Source organism: Oncorhynchus keta, unplaced genomic scaffold (genome assembly GCF_023373465.1).
Source record: "Oncorhynchus keta strain PuntledgeMale-10-30-2019 unplaced genomic scaffold, Oket_V2 Un_scaffold_5279_pilon_pilon, whole genome shotgun sequence".
Classification (NCBI taxonomy): domain Eukaryota; kingdom Metazoa; phylum Chordata; class Actinopteri; order Salmoniformes; family Salmonidae; genus Oncorhynchus; species Oncorhynchus keta.
In genome coordinates, this window is record NW_026290958.1 from 30,055 (window position 1) to 43,457 (window position 13,403).

The following is a 13,403-nucleotide window of genomic DNA, read 5'->3' on the forward strand; positions in this document are numbered from 1 at the left end:
TTTTCCGGTGAACCAAGGACAGTAAAATCTGAACCCGTCACAGAGTATTGAGTACAAGGTTCTATGCTGTAAAGGTTATCACTCAGGAATCTGAATCCTACAATCCGAGTTTAAATCTTGGACGATCCTACCATGTCAATTAATTTGCCTCGTGGAACTAGAATATAGCTGTCCAAATATTGTTGTCAGTTGCAAGTATTTGCAACACGTGAAGGAACGACAGCCCGCTGTTGCTAATGAAACGCAGATTTTTTTTTTTCAATTTCCATGTGGATTTAGAATATGGTTCTATGGTGTAATGGTTAGCACTCTGGACTTTGAATCCAGTGATCCGAGTTCAAATCTCGGTAGAACCTTCCCATTTTTTGTGCTGAATTATTCACATGGCCAACCAATAATCTCATAATCTTCACATGGCCAACCAATAATCATAATCTGCTGTTTATCCGGTGTACAAATGACAGGAAAATCGGAACTCTACAATAAGTACTCTGTATAGGGTTCTATGGTGTAATGGTTAGCACTCAGGACTCTGAATCCTGCGATCCGAGTTCAAATCTCGGTAGGACCTACCTTGATTTTGCAGTGACACACTCCTCCCCTGTCAACTTGAAAGAAACAAGTGGGTGGGAGTCGATAAGCACTCTTGTTACGCACGAATGGCTAGCCTACTGTAAATGCATACTATGAGTGCCTGGTACGCTGATACCGTTTCTGGCCAGAATTTTTTAATCTGTTTTTCCGGTGAACCAAGGACAGTAAAATCTGAACCCGTCACAGAGTATTGAGTACAAGGTTCTATGCTGTAAAGGTTATCACTCAGGAATCTGAATCCTACAATCCGAGTTTAAATCTTGGACGATCCTACCATGTCAATTAATTTGCCTCGTGGAACTAGAATATAGCTGTCCAAATATTGTTGTCAGTTGCAAGTATTTGCAACACGTGAAGGAACGACAGCCCGCTGTTGCTAATGAAACGCAGATTTTTTTTTTCAATTTCCATGTGGATTTAGAATATGGTTCTATGGTGTAATGGTTAGCACTCTGGACTTTGAATCCAGTGATCCGAGTTCAAATCTCGGTAGAACCTTCCCATTTTTTGTGCTGAATTATTCACATGGCCAACCAATAATCTCATAATCTGCTGTTTATCCGGTGTACAAATGACAGGAAAATCGGAACTCTACAATAAGTACTCTGTATAGGGTTCTATGGTGTAATGGTTAGCACTCAGGACTCTGAATCCTGCTATCTGAGTTCAAATCTCGGTACGACCTACCTTGATTTTGCAGTGACACACTCCTCCCCTGTCAGTTATGCGTGAAAGAAACAAGTGGGTGGGAGTCGATAAGCACTCTTGTTACGCACGAATGGCTTGTAAATGCATACTATGAGTGCCTGGTACGCTGATACCGTTTCTGGCCAGAATTTTTTTAATCTGTTTTCCGGTGAACCAAGGACAGTAAAATCTGAAAAGAGTATTGAGTACAAGGTTCTATGCTGTAAAGGTTATTGACTCAGGAATCTGAATCCTACAATCCGAGTTTAAATCTTGGTGCTATCCTACCATGTCAATTTCGTGGAACTAGAATATAGCCTCCAAATATTGTTGTCAGTTGCAAGTATTTGCAAATGAAGGTAGGAATTGTGGATTTTTTTTGCGATTAACTCATGGAGTCTTTGCGAGGGTCATTCTTTCTATGGTGTTTTAACTCTGGACTTTGAATCCAGTGTTTCGAGTTCAAATCTCGGTAGAACCTTCCCATTTTTTGACTGAATTATTCACATGGCCAACCAATAATCTCATAATCTGCTGTTTATCCGGTGTACAAATGACAGGAAATCTGAACCCTACAATAAGTACTCTGTACTAGGGTTCTATGGTGTAATGGTTAGCACTCAGGACTCTGAATCCCATGATCAAGTTCAAATCTCGGTAGGACCTACCTTGATTTTGCAAAACACTCCTCCCCTGTCAATATTGTTAAAGAAACAAGTGGGTTGATAAGCACTCTTGTTGCAAATGTTACTGTAAATGCATACTATGAGTGCCTGGTACGCTGATACCGCTGGCCAGTTTTTTAGATCTGTTTTTCAATGAACCAAGGACAGTAAAATCTGAACCCGTCTGGCCAGAGTATAGTACAAGGTTCTATGCTGTAAAGGTTGTCACTCAGGATCTGAATTCAAAGTTTAAATCTTGGTGATCCTCATGTCAATTAATTTGCCTCCTGGAACTAGAATATAGCTGTCCAAATATTGTTGTCAGTTCAAGTATTTGCAACACGTGAAGGAACGCTGCCCCTGTTGCTAAAATCGTGCTTTTTTTTTTTTCAATTTCCAGGTTGTTGATATTCATCTGGTTTAACATGGTTCTATGGTGTAATTTAGCACTCTGGACTTTGAAGCCAGTTCTTAGTTCAAATCTCGGTAGAACCTTCCCATTTTTTGTGCTGAATTATTCACATGGCCAACCAATAATCTCATAATCTGCTGTTTATCCATTGTACAAATGACAGGAAAATCGGAACTCTACAATAAGTACTCTGTACAGGGTTCTATGGTGTAATGGTTAGCACTCAGGACTCTGAATCCTGCGATCCGAGTTCAAATCTCGGTAGGAAAGCCATGAATACTGATTGGCTGGCACAACATTTGTTTTTCCTGCTCTAATTACGCTGGTAACCAGTTTCTAATAGCAATAAGACACCTCAGGGGTCTGTGGCCAATATACCACAGCTAATGGCTGTATCCGGGCACTCCACAATGCTTTGTGCATAAGCACATTGACTCTGTACTGGTACCCCCTGTATATAGCCTCCACATTGACTCTGTACCAGTACCCCCTGTATATAGCCTCCACATTGACTCTGTACCGGTACCCCCTGTATATAGCCTCCACATTGACTCTGTACTGGTACCCCTGTATATAGCCTCCACATTGACTCTGTACTGGTACCCCTGTATATAGCCTCCACATTGACTCTGTACTGGTACCCCCTGTATATAGCCTCCACATTGACTCTGTACCGGTACCCCTGTATATAGCCTCCACATTGACTCTGTACTGGTACCCCCTGTATATAGCCTCCACATTGACTCTGTACCGGTACCCCTGTATATAGCCTCCACATTGACTCTGTACTGGTACCCCTGTATATAGCCTCCACATTGACTCTGTACCAGTACCCCTGAATATAGCCTCCACATTGACTCTGTACTGGTACCCCCTGTATATAGCCTCCACATTGACTCTGTACTGGTACCCCCTGTATATAGCCTCCACATTGACTCTGTACTGGTACCCCCTGTATATAGCCTCCACATTGACTCTGTACTGGTACCCCTGTATATAGCCTCCACATTGACTCTGTACTGGTACCCCTGTATATAGCCTCCACATTGACTCTGTACTGGTACCCCTGTATATAGCCTCCACATTGACTCTGTACCGGTACCCCCTGTATATAGCCTCCACATTGACTCTGTACCGGTACCCCCTGTATATAACCTCCACATTGACTCTGTACCGGTACCCCCTGTATATAGCCTCCACATTGACTCTGTACCGGTACCCCCTGTATATAGCCTCCACATTGACTCTGTACTGGTACCCCCTGTATATAGCCTCCACATTGACTCTGTAACGGTAACCCCTGTATATAGCCTCCACATTGACTCTGTACCGGTACCCCCTGTATATAGCCTCCACATTGACTCTGTACTGGTACCCCCTGTATATAGCCTCCACATTGACTCTGTACCGGTACCCCCTGTATATAGCCTCCACATTGACTCTGTACTGGTACCCCCTGTATATAGCCTCCACATTGACTCTGTACCGGTACCCCCTGTATATAGCCTCCACATTGACTCTGTACCGGTACCCCTGTATATAGCCTCCACATTGACTCTGTACTGGTACCCCCTGTATATAGCCTCCACATTGACTCTGTACCGGTACCCCTGTATATACCCTTGTTTATTGTTATAAACAATACATCTACTGTATGCTTCAGGTGGTACCTAATAAACAATACATCTACTGTATGCTTCAGGTGGTACCTAATAAACAATACATCTACTGTATGCTTCAGGTGGTACCTAATAAACAATACATCTACTGTATGCTTCAGGTGGTACCTAATAATCAATACATCTACTGTATGCTTCAATACATTGACTGTAAGGTTCTCAACTGGCTGAATTTGGCCCGCGGGTGGTTTTATTGGGCCCCTCATTTTCTGAGTAAAAAAAATATATATATATTTTTTCATTGTTGGAGACAGACTGTAAAAAGACAAGGAAAACATCTTAGAAATTATTTTAATTTAGGAAATCTGTTCCCAAGTTTTCTCACAACAGAGACAACTGTTTGTATACAAATGTAAGCATGGTTTGAAATGATTGTTTTAGTCATATATTTTGTGGCTTCTTGTGGTCAATTTCTAGTCTACTATTTATTTGTATTTATGTTCCATCCGCTCAAGAAAAAAAATACATATTTCACTTCCTCTTCTTCTTCTTCTTCTTCTTCTTCTGCTGCTTGGAGGCTACTGCCCCCTCTTCTTCTTCTTCTTGTTCTGCTGCTGCTTGGAGGCTACTGCCCCCTCTTCTTCTTCTTCTTCTGCTGCTGCTTGGAGGCTACTGCCCCTCTTCTTCTTCTTCTTCTTCTGCTGCTGCTTGGAGGCTACTGCCCCCTCTTCTTCTTCTTGTTCTGCTGCTGCTTGGAGGCTACTGCCCCTGTTGGTTAGAGCTGGAGGCCTTCTCCTGAGAGAGAACAAAGACTGGTACATTTCTTCCTCAAAGTAAGCACAACTTCACTTGTAAAAGGTTATTGTTTTCATGATTAGACTAATGTATAATATACACATGAAATGAGCATCACTATATCTGGTTCTCAGTAGATCAGAAGGATGTTCTGTTTTTTTTTTTTTTTTAAAGAACCCAACATTACAACTTGAATGGTTTGCATTTACAACAGCAATGAGACGATGTGCTTGTGGGTGTAACCCAAAAAAATAAATCCATCTGAAAGTGAAGGTGTCATTTCTATGGAACTTGTTACGGTGTGTATTAAACGCCTAGACCCCTTTCCAGTACACAACAACACACTGACGTCACGGACAGATGCACACGACTCTCGTCTGCAGTAAGAAAATCATCACCATCTGCACTCATTCAACAGTCTTAAGACTTGCGCTTTTATTTCTTCTAAACAAAAAAATATGTTTTTTGGGGTTTCTCATATGTTTACAATAATGTTTTGATTCTTGCTTGAACAGATTATATTTGGTTGTGATCTTTGCAACAAACAAAAAAAACCTATTTTCTATGCAGCAGTTGACAGCGAGAATGCTAACCCTCATTGACATAGGCTGTAGCAAAAGCTATCCAAAGAGACATTTTACTGGTTGAAGTGTTGTTTTTTTAAAAGTATAATGCAGTCGATTTGCGATGATGACACAAACTTTATATTAAGAAGGACATACGTACAAGCCATAAAATCCAATTATAATGGACATGTACTGTCAAATCCACTCATAAGCAACATGTAAACAGAGGCATTTTTTGGGCTGCCGTTCTAGAAGAACTCCCTGGTGTTCTGCCACCAACTTGCTGCCGTTCTAGAAGAACTCCCTGGTGTTCTAGAAGAACTCCCTGGTGTTCTGCCACCAACTTGTTCTAGAAGAACTCCTGGTGTTCTGTTCGTTCTAGAAGAAGAACTCCCTGGAACTCCCTGGTGTTCTGCCACCAACTTGCTGCCGTTCTAGAAGAACTCCCTGGTGTTCTGCCACCAACTTGCTGCCGTTCTAGAAGAACTCCCTGGTGTTCTGCCACCAACTTGCTGCCGTTCTAGAAGAACTCCCTGGTGTTCTGCCACCAACTTGCTGCCGTTCTAGAAGAACTCCCTGGTGTTCTGCCACCAACTTGCTGCCGTTCTAGAAGAACTCCCTGGTGTTCTTCCACGTTCAACTGGTGCTGCCGCTTCTAGAAGAACTCCCTGGTGTTCTGCCACCAACTTGCTGCCGTTCTAGAAGAACTCCCTGGTGTTCTGCCACCAACTTGCTGCCGTTCTAGAAGAAGTCCCTGGTGTTCGCCACCAACTTGCTGCCGTTCTAGAAGAACTCCCTGGTGTTCGCCACCAACTTGCTGCCGTTCTAGAAGAAGTCCCTGGTGTTCGCCACCAACTTGCGCGCGTTGCCCTCGTGAGGCAATGCTTGGGAGACACAGAAAGGGGTTCTATAGAACCCAGAAGAAAAAAATCTAAAAGTGCCACTTACTTTGTTGTTACCTGGTTCAAGATGACAACATCCTCCTCCTCGCTGTCACTGTCTGAGATGACCACCACGTCACCTAGGAAACACAATCACACAATAAGATGAGATGTACTTTATTGATCGTTACACTTAAAAGAACAGAAAAGTATCTTTATGCTCACAAACCAACCCTCCCCACTCTAGAGGGGCTGGAGGCAATGGGTCAGGCGTAGAGGGATGTTACCCGGGTGGTGAGTGAGGGATGGGTCAGGCGTAGAGGGGTGTTACCCAGGTGGTGAGTGAGGGATGGGTCAGGCGTAGAGGGGTGTTACCCAGGTGGTGAGTGAGGGATGGGTCAGGCGTAGCTCCGCGCCCCTGGAGCGATTGATTCATTTTTGTAGCCTGGTTCCAGATCATTCTGTGCTATCTTGCCAACTATGACCATAGAAGACAGCACAAACAGATCTGGGACCAGGCGAGTCAGTTTCACTCACCCAAGGAAAACAAAACTTAGGCAAATAGTTACCTCTCCCCTTCTCCTCATGTCCCTCTTCCAACTCCATCTTCAACTCCATGGTCTCATCTTCCTCCTCCTCCTCCTCCTCCTCTTCCTTCAGACCCCAGGAGTTCTCTAGCCCCTCCCCCACCTGGCCTGTACCTGGGGCAGTTAACACTGGAGAGGGAACGCTGTCCCGCGGTTGGTTAAGGACTAGAGTCTAGAGTAAACCATGGATCAGTAGCATTGAGAAAAAAGACAAGAGTACAGGCACACCAAGTCACTCGCTCACAAACAATGACCTTCCCCCTTGGAGAAAATAGTATTCTACTCCAAATGTGTTCAGAGTAACTTTCTTTGAAGGGATACGTTTGGGGTGGGACCTCAGCTCTCTGGACGATCTCATTGGCCTTCTCCTTGACGTCACTCATTTCCACAGGTGACACGTCTGTTTTCAGCGCTGTGATTCGCTCCTGGGGCAACGACTCTGCGAAGCCAAACTTACCCCCAGTTTTTCTAAAATAACCGATATTCAAAAAGAGAACTTTATTGGAATCCAAAAATGAAATGACGCCAAAGTAGCAACACCAGAGTCACGGAGGTTTATATAAACGGGTTTCCACTCGATAGCACAGCCACAAAGTCTAAATGAACTGCTAACGAGACCAAGTTGACGTGACCCACCTGGCTTTCTTGTCGTTCTCCAAGGCTTTGTTGATTAGCTCTGTGATCTCTGACACTTTGACACTAGCGATCTTACTGCACCTGAGGACCTGTACAAACACAGCATGCTTTAGAGATGCAATTCACAGTGAAGTAGCTAGTGTATGCTCGTATCCATCCTGAATATTATCAGCCCCCTGGCCTACCAAAGCCATGGTTATGATATCTAGGCAAGTGTTTAGCATGCTGATTTGCGCATAGAAAGTGTTGTTGAGGTCGTGGGTTGGCATCCCGGGTCTGATCCAGAGTTGCATTAGCTCCCCAGTACCGCCTGGTCTTTGAGCAGCTGACTGTATCTCTATGACTCCCCAGTACCCGTCTGGCCTTTTGAGCAGCTGACTGTATCTCTATGGCTCCCCAGTACCCGCCTGGTCTTTTGAGCAGCTGACTATCTCTATGGCTCCCCAGTACCCGCCTGGCCTTTTGAGCAGCTGACTGTATCTCTATGGCTCCCCAGTTCCCGCCTGGTCTTTTGAGCAGCTGACTGTATCTCTATGGCTCCCCAGTACCCGCCTGGCCTTTTGAACAGCTGACTGCATCTCTATGGCTCCCCAGTACCCGCCTGGCCTTTTGAGCAGCTGACTATCTCTATGGCTCCCCAGTACCCGCCTGGCCTTTTGAGCAGCTGACTATCTCTATGGCTCCCCAGTACCCGCCTGGCCTTTTGAGCAGCTGACTATCTCTATGGCTCCCCAGTACCCGCCTGGCCTTTTGAGCAGCTGACTATCTCTATGGCTCCCCAGTACCCGCCTGGCCTTTTGAGCAGCTGACTATCTCTATGGCTCCCCAGTACCCGCCTGGTCTTTTGAGCAGCTGACTGCATCTCTATGGCTCCCCAGTACCCACCTGGTCTTTGAGCAGCATGATGCCTCCACTAGACTGGATGGAGCAGATCTCTCTGTGTTTGTTCATGGCTATCATCAGCAGGCCGTCCATCACACGCTCCTCACGCTCACACGGGTCAACCAACAGGTAGGTCCTGGAGGAGAGGGAGAGGGGTAGGAGAGGGGATATGAGATAGGACATAGAGAGCAGTGGAGAGAAGGACAACAGGAGAGGAATGGGAAGAGAACAGTGGAGAGAAGGAGGACATGAGAGGGAAGAGAACAGTGGAGAGAAGGAGGACAGGAGAGGAGAGGGAAGAGAGGAGAGAAGGAGAACAGGAGAGGAAAGGGAACAGAGGAGAGAAGGAGGACAGGAGAGGAGAGAAGGAGAACAGGAGAGGAGAGGGAAGAGAGGAGAGAATGAGAACAGGAGAGGAAAGGGAAGAGAGGAGAGAATGAGAACAGGAGAGGAAAGGGAAGAGAGGAGAGAATGAGAACAGGAGAGGAAAGGGAAAGAATGAGAACAGGAGAGAATGAGAAGGAGAGAATGAGAACAGAGGAAAGGAAAGAGAGGAGAGAATGAGAACAGGAGAGGAAAGGGAAGAGAGGAGAGAATGAGAACAGGAGAGGAAAGGGAAGAGAGGAGAGAATGAGAACAGGAGAGGAAAGGAAAGAGAGGAGAGAATGAGAACAGGAGAGGAAAGGAAAGAGAGGAGAGAATGAGAACAGGAGAGGAAAGGGAAGAGAGGAGAGAATGAGAACAGGAGAGGAAAGGGAAGAGAGGAGAGAATGAGAACAGGAGAGGAAAGGGAAGAGAGGAGAGAATGAGAACAGGAGAGGAAAGGGAAGAGAGGAGAGAATGAGAACAGGAGAGGAAAGGGAAGAGAGGAGAGAATGAGAACAGGAGAGGAAAGGGAAGAGAGGAGAGAATGAGAACAGGAGAGGAAAGGGAAGAGAGGAGAGAATGAGAACAGGAGAGGAAAGGGAAGAGAGGAGAGAATGAGAACAGGAGAGGAAAGGAAGAGAGGAGAGAATGAGAACAGGAGAGGAAAGGAAGAGAGGAGAGAATGAGAACAGGAGAGGAAAGGGAAAGAGAGGAGAGAATGAGAACAGGAGAGGAAAGGGAAGAGAGGAGAGAATGAGAACAGGAGAGGAAAGGGAAGAGAGGAGAGAATGAGAACAGGAGAGGAAAGGGAAGAGAGGAGAGAATGAGAACAGGAGAGGAAAGGGAAGAGAGGAGAGAATGAGAACAGGAGAGGAAAGGGAAGAGAGGAGAGAATGAGAACAGGAGAGGAAAGGAAAGAGAGGAGAGAATGAGAACAGGAGAGGAAAGGAAAGAGAGGAGAGAATGAGAACAGGAGAGGAAAGGGAAGAGAGGAGAGAATGAGAACAGGAGAGAAAGGGAAGAGAGGAGAGAATGAGAACAGGAGAGGAAAGGGAAGAGAGGAGAGAATGAGAACAGGGAGAGGAAAGGGAAAGAGAGGAGAGAATGAGAACAGGAGAGGAAAGGAAAGAGAGGAGAGAATGAGAACAGGAGAGGAAAGGGAAGAGAGGAGAGATTGAGAACAGGAGATGAAAGGAAGAAGGAGGAGAGAAGGAGAACAGGAGAGGAAAGGGAAGAGAGGAGAGAATGAGAACAGGAGAGGAAAGAGAGGAGAGAAGGAGAACAGGAGAGGGAAGAGAGGAGAGAAGGAGAACAGGAGAGGAAAAGAGAGGAGAGAAGGAGAACAGGAGAGGGAAGAGAGGAGAGAAGGAGAACAGGAGAGGAAAGGGAAGAGAGGAGAGAAGGAGAACAGGAGAGGAAAGGGAAGAGAGGAGAGAATGAGAACAGGAGAGGAAAGAGAGGAGAGAAGGAGAACAGGAGAGGAAGAGAGGAGAGAAGGAGAGAGGAGAAGGAGAACAGGAGAGGAAAGAGAGGAGAGAAGGAGAACAGGAGAGGGAAGAGAGGAGAGAAGGAGAACAGGAGAGGAAAGAGAGGAGAGAAGGAGAACAGGAGAGGAAAGAGAGGAGAGAAGGAGAACAGGAGAGGGAAGAGAGGAGAGAAGGAGAACAGGAGAGGAAAGGGAAGAGAGGCAGAGAGAGAACTGCAATGGCAGCCATCACTGTCTGATAGTGATATCAAACATACAGGTGATCTTATATAAAAGGGACCTACCCTTGTTGGAAGAAGGCAAAACTGACACAGATGGGCATGTGGTAGATGCTGAGGGGAATGGGGTCTCTCTCCTCTGTACTGTACTGTGGAACAGACACATGAAGGGTTAAATCATTATACATTTGGGTTGTGTTCATTAGGGCATGCAACAGGTGACATTTTTAAAACCTTTTTGCAACGTGTGACAAAAATGTGTGTGTCTTATTAGACAAACCCAGGTGGTCCTTCCCTGTTTGTCAGTGTGGTTCCTAATTAACACCACCCAGGGGTGTAATCAATGTCAAAGATTGTTGCCATGGCATTAGTTGTCGATAGCATCACCCCACCCCTTTCCTCACCACAGTGACTTCCTCTCCCTGGATGCCCACATCGGGCCGTCTGAAGTGACAGAGGGCCGCGATGGCAGCAATGCTGGCAGCGTCCATTAGGTTACCATCGTGGTTCAGCAAGTGGACGTCCACCTAATCTGCCACACCTGGAGACACACAGACACACTAATTACACAGATATTGATCTGTACCACATCTGGAGAAATAGACAGGTAGAGAGATAGGCATTATACCTTGGAAGACCAGTAGATATACACTGAGTGTACAAAACATTAAAAACACCTTCCAAATATTGAGTTCCTGTCAATTCAGGAATTAAATTGAAATAACAATTATCTTCAATGCTTTTCAATGGAGAACATTTCAAATTGGAATTTGGTTTACTTCCTGAATTGACTGGAATTGAAACCCAATTTGGGGACTTTCGTTCACAGCCTTCATGCCAAACTTCAGGTATGTGTGTGTGTACCTTCTCTCCAGACACCACACACAGAGACTCTGTGTCTATACACTTGGAGTTCCTGAGGCATCTCTCCAACTGTCTGTTCAGCTTCACCAACAGCTCTGACTGCCTAGAGATAGAGAGAGAGAGAGATCAAGAAGGGGGAAGGACAACCACGCAGATAAAACATTTTCAGTGATCGTTTTCAGATGCAATTTACACTATAGCCTTATGAAGTAAAAACATAGTAGGACTCTTACCTGCCCATCTCAAATGCTGGAGAAGCCATGGGAGACAGCTCAATGTTGAAGAAAATGAGTCCTTCATTTGGTCGGTTCTCTTTCGGAGTAATGAGCTCACAGGACACCTGGGCCATGATTCTGGAGGTTAGGAACACACCATTTTTTATTTTTTTATTTAACCAGACAAGTCGGTTAAGAACAAATTCTTATTTACAATGACGGCCTACCCCGGCCAGATACAGCCTGGATTCAAACCAGGGACTGTAGTGACGCCTCTTGCACTGAGATGCAGTGCGTTTGACTGCTGCGCCACTCAGGAGCCCAAACGTACAAAGTTAATCTCAAACCGCCCCTAGCCCCTACCACTGTCACCTAGCCCCTAGCCTCTAGCACCTAGCCCCTACCATCTATCCCCTACCATTGTCACCTAGCCCCTACCACCTATGCTGCCGCCCTAGCCCCTACCACTGTCACCTAGCCCCTACCACTGTCACCTAGCCCCTACCACTGTCACCTAGCCCCTACCACCTATGCTGCCTCCCTAACCCCTACCACCGTCACCTAGCCCCTACCACCTAGCCCCTACCATTGTCACCTAGCCCCTAACCCCTACCACCGTCACCTAGCCCCTACCACCTATGCTGCCGCCCTAGCCCCTACCACTGTCACCTAGCCCCTACCACTGTCACCTAGCCCCTACCACTGTCACCTAGCCCCTACCACTGTCACCTAGCCCCTACCACTGTCACCTAGCCCCTACCACTGTCACCTAGCCCCTACCACTGTCACCTAGCCCCTACCACTGTCACCTAGCCCCTACCACTGTTACCTAGCCCCTAGTCCCTAGCCCCTACCACTATGCTGCTTTATAGATCTGAAAGGATGGATGGGTATATGGCAAAACAATTCTGCCAATCCAATCAGATAGCAAGGTACAGCTAATGCCATACTTGTATCCAGTCCTTTCAGATGTATGCAAACTTAGTGCAAACGCCTGCCATGTTAGTAGCGAGAAAGCCAACTCCACTAAGAATGGCTGTCAACCATGTTCGGTTACTGTACCACCAAGTGCATTTGGCTTTGCCTGGTGCACCCGTCATCTACATTTTTAGCAGTAAACCTTGGGTCTTCTCAACGATCCGCTTTAGATCGGCCAGTAGCTTTGGTTGAGAGCCACTGCTCAACTGGCATTTCTTTGCCTTCGAAGGCAGGAACACTCGCCTCGTCTTCCCCAGGTCAACAAAGCAGCATCCATAATCTGTCCCGAACGAGATCTTGATGCTCCTGTAGTCATAGGTCTGTCTCCCATCCAAGCGCTGCGGGTACACATTATTGAGCGAGATTATGTATCGTAAATATTTATAGCTAGTATAGCAATGATGCGACGAAAGATAATTAGCTAGCTAGGTAGCTCAAGTTTTACAACAGGTTATGTACAGTGACCCAGAACTCTAACAAACTCTGTAACGTTGGTAGATAGAGATATACACTGTACAATATTTTAGTTTGGGTTCCCACATCTAAATTGCCAATTTATGTCAGCTAACTAGCATATCTGGCTATCTCAGCTAGCACGTTTCATTCAGATGCAACCATACACAAATTGCACCAGCTACCTTTTTTTCTTGAATAGCTTTGAGTAAAAAGTCCCGCTCGCAGTTTGATAACGGCGTATCTCTCATGTTGGCTGTCTATGAATTGTATATTGCTATGCCGGTGTGTTTTTTTGTTAACATGTGTTCACGTTTCAACAATCGTCAACATTCATGAACTCTGCTCCGGAAGAGCAACATAGAAGTTATCACAATAAAAGTAATCAAAATTAGGTATATTTGCTCAAATGTATTACACTATTCTTCAAATTGTAGCAACCATCCACAATGTATTTCTAAAGTCATAATTATTTAAATAAAATAAGAATTAAAATAAT

The 13,403-nt window shown here is 45.6% G+C and overlaps 1 protein-coding gene and 4 non-coding genes across 5 annotated transcripts; 4 read left to right on the forward strand and 1 right to left on the reverse strand.

Moving 5' to 3' along the window:
• Positions 1-284: 284 nt before the first annotated feature.
• trnaq-uug (transfer RNA glutamine (anticodon UUG)) lies at positions 285-356 on the forward strand. The gene has a single exon. It is a non-coding gene; the product is annotated as a tRNA-Gln (tRNA).
• A 143-nt stretch (positions 357-499) lies between these two features.
• Positions 500-571, forward strand: trnaq-cug (transfer RNA glutamine (anticodon CUG)). The gene has a single exon. It is a non-coding gene; the product is annotated as a tRNA-Gln (tRNA).
• Positions 572-1,020: 449 nt separating this feature from the next.
• Positions 1,021-1,092, forward strand: trnaq-uug (transfer RNA glutamine (anticodon UUG)). The gene has a single exon. It is a non-coding gene; the product is annotated as a tRNA-Gln (tRNA).
• A 1,464-nt stretch (positions 1,093-2,556) lies between these two features.
• Positions 2,557-2,631, forward strand: trnaq-cug (transfer RNA glutamine (anticodon CUG)). Its single transcript has one exon. It is a non-coding gene; the product is annotated as a tRNA-Gln (tRNA).
• Positions 2,632-4,312: 1,681 nt separating this feature from the next.
• On the reverse strand, positions 4,313-13,245 carry LOC127929013 (exosome complex component RRP45-like). Its single transcript, XM_052516645.1, is given in 13 exon segments — positions 4,313-4,772; positions 6,286-6,359; positions 6,789-6,949; positions 7,128-7,274; positions 7,443-7,531; positions 8,328-8,460; positions 10,461-10,543; positions 10,799-10,920; positions 10,923-10,935; positions 11,259-11,361; positions 11,492-11,611; positions 12,695-12,789; positions 13,090-13,245. Coding segments are annotated over 13 exon segments (1,242 nt in total). The 5' UTR covers positions 13,156-13,245; the 3' UTR covers positions 4,313-4,736.
• Between the last annotated feature and the right edge of the window lie 158 nt (positions 13,246-13,403).